Raw genomic sequence first — 4,985 nt, 5'->3', positions numbered from 1 at the left:
TACAGTATGTGTATGCGGTGCAGAAGCAGCACAGACTCATTGTGCTTTCGCACAGGACACGCTTGCAGTCCGCTCCTGATCCGCGGCTGTTTACCACAAACACAACATTTATCCATTATTTTGATTTCAAATCCAAACGTTGTTTCTGAAAGTGCTTTTTCAGCATTGTGATTCTCTTTTATCATAGTACAGTAATACAATATTTCATATTTTAATAGCTGTGTAATGGGGAAGACAGAGAGAAAAAAGACACGGTATCCAGTCGGACTCGGGCCGAGAGTTCTCATAAGCTGTTGGACAAGGGCCGGGCCCATGCAGGGCTCTATTTGTTCCCTCGTTTCAATTAAAAGTTCCCCCCAGCTCGACGGGCCCCCAAACTGCCCGGGCCCATATGCACCTGCATACCCTGCATGCCCAGACGCTGGTCTCATGAAAATGCGTATAAATAGTACGCCAAATAAAAACGAAAACTCGTGGTATTGATACGCAAAAATTGACTTTGGCGTGCATATAATACGCAGTTTTCGCATACATATGATACGCATCTACCCCACAACCCTAAACCTACCCATCGCGTAGCATATACACACCAAAGTCCATTTTTGCGTATAAATACGAGTTTTCGTTTTTATTTGGCGTACTATTTATACGCACTTTCATGAGATCGGGTTGGCCACTGACGCCAGTCCAGTAGGGCCTGGAGCGATCTTGAGTCAAGTATAAGCAGACAATGCATTCAAGCCAGTCTATTATGCCAGTCATGCTTTGATTGATGTGGAAATTCAGTTCTCTCAAACTGAAAGAGAAGCACTTGCCATAGTGTGAGCTTGTGAGGAGTTCCATGTTTTCCTGTATGGGAAAGCATTTTCTATGGTAACCGACCACAAGCCACTAGAGGTGATTTACTCGCCGAAATCAAACCGCCTTCTAGGATCAAGCATTGGGCTTTAAGACTGCAAAGTGGCAATCAAGCATCAAAACCCTTTTTTTAATGCTTTTGGAGAGGAGGACAATTTGAGTTATTAATTGCAATTCACTGCTGACTGAACATTTGTTTGTAAAATGCAATGTAGCTTTAATAAATCGGAGAAGGAAGGTAGGTTTCAGGTTTGCAAGTTGGGGGCTTCTGAATATTTATTGAAGGATTTAAATCATCTCCATAAACAAGTACCAATACAACACTTCGAAATAAAAATCATTTGATGTACACATTTTAATAATAGTATTGTTTCACGGATGAGGAAATAGTGTCTTGGAAAAATTCTGCAGCCCATCAAAAATAAAAATGCTCACAAAAAGAATAACAGGTTGTGTCTGCATCTGAATAAATAGTGTTGATGTAATTGATTTCATGAGTTGTTTTTTTCAAGGTCAGAAGCTGTCCTACGTAACTAAAATATAACAAATATGACACTTGTAAATAAAATAATTTTATAGTTTATGTAATATAATTTTATCTGAAATGGATGAGGAAAATAAAGTTGGTTAAATTAAAAAAAGCTCTAAATGAATTAAAAAATGTCTATGTGAGAATAAAGACAGCATTAGTCAACTGAAGGCACCATTTAAATTTTTTAAATCCACAAGTTCTTTTATTGTAACTAGAGCTGGGCGATAATAATTATCGCGATATAATTTTCCTCAATAAAATGATATGAAGAGTTCGATAAATGCTCGATATAACGTTTATGCGCCAAAGTTGTACACACACTTGTGGTCTTCTTGCTCACTTTAACACTTGGACCAAATACAGGAAATATGTCATAAGTAGTCAAGTGCAAAGACCGCAAGTGTGGGTATTTGGACAAGGCAAGTTTAGCTCCAACCCTAATTAAACACACCTGATCCAGCTAATCAGGTCCTTCAGGCTTATTTGAAAAATACGTGTGTGTTGGAGCAGGGTTGGAACTAAACGCGCAGGGCTGCGGCCCTTCAGGAACTGAGTTTGACATCCCTGGTTTAACCCTTTGCTGCTGCAGCTGGCAAAACTGATGCTGGATACTTTTCCATGCCAGTTCTTATCATGGCGTCACCGAGTTTATCAGTTAATCTCTCTCAAGCAGAAATGCCTTGAGAAAAACAAAAGAAAGCAAAAAAATAAATAAAAGTACAAAAACATATTTAAACAAAAAAAAAAGTTGCAAAAATAAAGTGTCTGGTAAACAGTGTGCCACAGTGAAAACACTTCAAGTGTTTTGTTCAGATGATTTATAAAAGTTGTGGCCGTGAAAAAGAGAGGGCAACTGGACTTTTTGTCCCAGGCCCGGACTAGCTTCAACCATGATTTCAACCGAGGGGGCCCCCTGATCTATAAAGCCTGGTTAAATGCAACTGATTGAAGCAAAAATGAATCCAGAATCAACAAAAGACCCACAAACATACACAGCCAGCAGACTCCTGAATATCCTAAGCCACAAATATAAAATAAACATATGTCTGGCTTTTCAGAAAAAGATAGTTTTAAATCTTGTTTTCTTGATGTGTTGCTTGAGGGGGACAGAAGAGCACATTAGTTTTGGTGTGAAATGCGGTGCTCCCGTGCGACATCTAGTGGTTGAGATGAGAATATGTATGTAACACCCTGAAGATGTCTAACTGGTCTAACGGAGTCACAAAGTCTAAGATTCAAATCTGGATGCTCCCTGCTGGCATTACATAAAGTTACAACATAAAGTGCTACATACGTTATAGGACAGAGCTCCTGGAGACCCACTGTACTGCAAAGTTTAGCTCCAACCCTAATCAAGCACACCAAGCTCAACATTTTCAGGATAAAATGGAGCTGAACTTAGCTGGATAGCGGGTCTCCAGGGGCAGGGTTGAAGACTTGTGTTATAGGAGATGTATAAGCTTTGTATCAGAAATCTGTACATGATCACTGATAAAATTAAGACTTTTTTTAGGTGGTTATCGAAATACTGTTACAGGTAGCGTAACTCAGAAGTTGCTTTGGTTGTGTATTTTTTTCATGTACTCCTCCTTTCATAGCTGCATCACCACCTCTACTGTTCACCCCTCTGATTTGATATATATTTTTTGATTTTCTCTGAATCTGAGCCCAGTTGAATCATAAAGGCCATCACAGGATCAGAGGTCATAGTGGCCCGCTCAGACCAAGAACTAAAAAAATACAATAATTACATTAGTTTTCAAACACAGTTTTGAATGTACACCAAAATAAAAACCTGATACCCTGAATCCCAACACTGAAACAAATCCATTAAAGCTTCATTTGAACAGGCGACACTCAAATGTTCCCAATAAAAGAGTTTTATATAAGAACAATACTGGTGTTAGAAGTCACCTGTATAGGCAGACCGATAAGTAACTTTTTGCCACCTAGCATTCAAATACAATTCTATTAGGAGAAAAATACATTTAGAAATGACAAAACAGACACTGAACAAATGCATGGATTTAAAAATAACAGTAAAGAGTATAAAATAGAAATTCTAGAAATGTGATTTCATTTTTAAGGTGTCTGCATTGGTCTCCACCACAATGCTCTCAATCCGCTTGTTGTACTGCTCCAAAGTTGTGAGAAGACGTTCATAGAACTCCTGTGGAAGAAAAGGAATAGATATTGACAGAACATTAAACATAGCCTTAACATTAAACTAGCTACATGCTAAAGAACAAACAGAAGATTGTAACAAAAAAACAGCTATCATTGGGTGTTTGCACATAAAACTCGAATTAAAAGAACCAAACCCAGTTCACTTAAAGTGAACCAGAAAGGGAACCAGCCAAAAGTGATCGCAGTCCTTTTGGTGTTCAAAGTATAGTGAACTCAAAAGAGAACTTGTTTCTTTTTTTGTTCCTCTTCAGTACTGAAGGGATCTCAGACCCATTCTCGTTCACACCACATCTTCATGAGAGCTCAGACCCCAGCTAAGAACTACATTTACTTAAGAATTATTTTAAAGTAAGTGCACCTGGGCTTTTTGAGTTTGCTGGTTGCACTTTTCTCTAAGCTTCTGCATCTTTTCCTTGAACTGTTTAGTTTCACGGTTGCTTTCTTCTATCATTTTCACAATTTCCTCCCGTTTCTGGTGGATTTTGTCATATTGCCTGAATAAAAAAAATACAAATAAAATAAAAAATAGAAGGTTAGAACAGTGGTTCTCAAACATTTCAGGCCAAGTACTTCCTTGATCAAATCAGAACATTCAACTAGAGCACAGGGTGATTCTCCAGAGTCAAAGTGATGCCTCCTTACTTCTCTAAGAGCCTGTTAACCAAAATTAATCAACACAAAGGACACAGGCTCGGAAACCATTTCACACTGCAAATAATAAGGGTAAAAAAAAAGGTGTTTTTGTAAATGAAAAAAAAATAAAATAAAATAAACACCAATTCTTCATTGGTGTCAGATGAAGACATCAATATGTTCAATCGAAATCGTCATAAAATCGCGATATGAGCTTGCGCGATTTCTAAATCTCTTTATAGCACAATTTTCCGCGCCCCTGACCTCCCGCAGTATGCTATCCGAACCAAATATTGCCTGAATAAAAAAAATACAAATAAAATAAAAAATAGAAGGTTAGAACAGTGGTTCTCAAACATTTCAGGCCAAGTACTTCCTTGATCAAATCAGAACATTCAACTAGAGCACAGGGTGATTCTCCAGAGTCAAAGTGATGCCTCCTTACTTCTCTAAGAGCCTGTTAACCAAAATTAATCAACACAAAGGACACAGGCTCGGAAACCATTTCACACTGCAAATAATAAGGGTAAAAAAAAAGGTGTTTTTGTAAATGAAAAAAAAATAAAATAAAATAAACACCAATTCTTCATTGGTGTCAGATGAAGACATCAATATGTTCAATCGAAATCGTCATAAAATCGCGATATGAGCTTGCGCGATTTCTAAATCTCTTTATAGCACAATTTTCCGCGCCCCTGACCTCCCGCAGTATGCTATCCGAACCAATCAGAATGCAGCGCGCCTAAATGGAGCACGAGAACAGAACAGACCGGGC

At 38.2% G+C, this 4,985-nt stretch overlaps 1 protein-coding gene across 3 annotated transcripts in view; it reads right to left on the bottom strand.

The window, feature by feature from the left end:
- Positions 1 to 3,399: 3,399 nt before the first annotated feature.
- The window catches only part of nuf2 (UF2 component of NDC80 kinetochore complex), a 17,517-nt gene continuing 15,931 nt past the window's right edge, over positions 3,400 to 4,985 (bottom strand). For all 3 annotated transcript variants that reach the window (XM_016502371.1, XM_016502372.1, XM_016502373.1), the window contains exons 13-14: positions 3,936 to 4,071; positions 3,400 to 3,560 (exon numbers count right to left, since the gene is read on the bottom strand). In XM_016502371.1, the coding sequence (XP_016357857.1) occupies positions 3,453 to 3,560; positions 3,936 to 4,071 (244 nt within the window). In that variant the 3' untranslated portion in view covers positions 3,400 to 3,452. The remainder of the gene's footprint in view (positions 3,561 to 3,935; positions 4,072 to 4,985) is intronic.

Source organism: Sinocyclocheilus anshuiensis, unplaced genomic scaffold, assembly GCF_001515605.1.
Source record: "Sinocyclocheilus anshuiensis isolate Anshui unplaced genomic scaffold, SAMN03320099.WGS_v1.1 scaffold1706, whole genome shotgun sequence".
Classification (NCBI taxonomy): Eukaryota; Metazoa; Chordata; class Actinopteri; order Cypriniformes; family Cyprinidae; genus Sinocyclocheilus; species Sinocyclocheilus anshuiensis.
The sequence above is the reverse complement of the archived record's forward strand: the minus strand, read 5'-3'. Positions and strand labels throughout refer to the sequence as shown.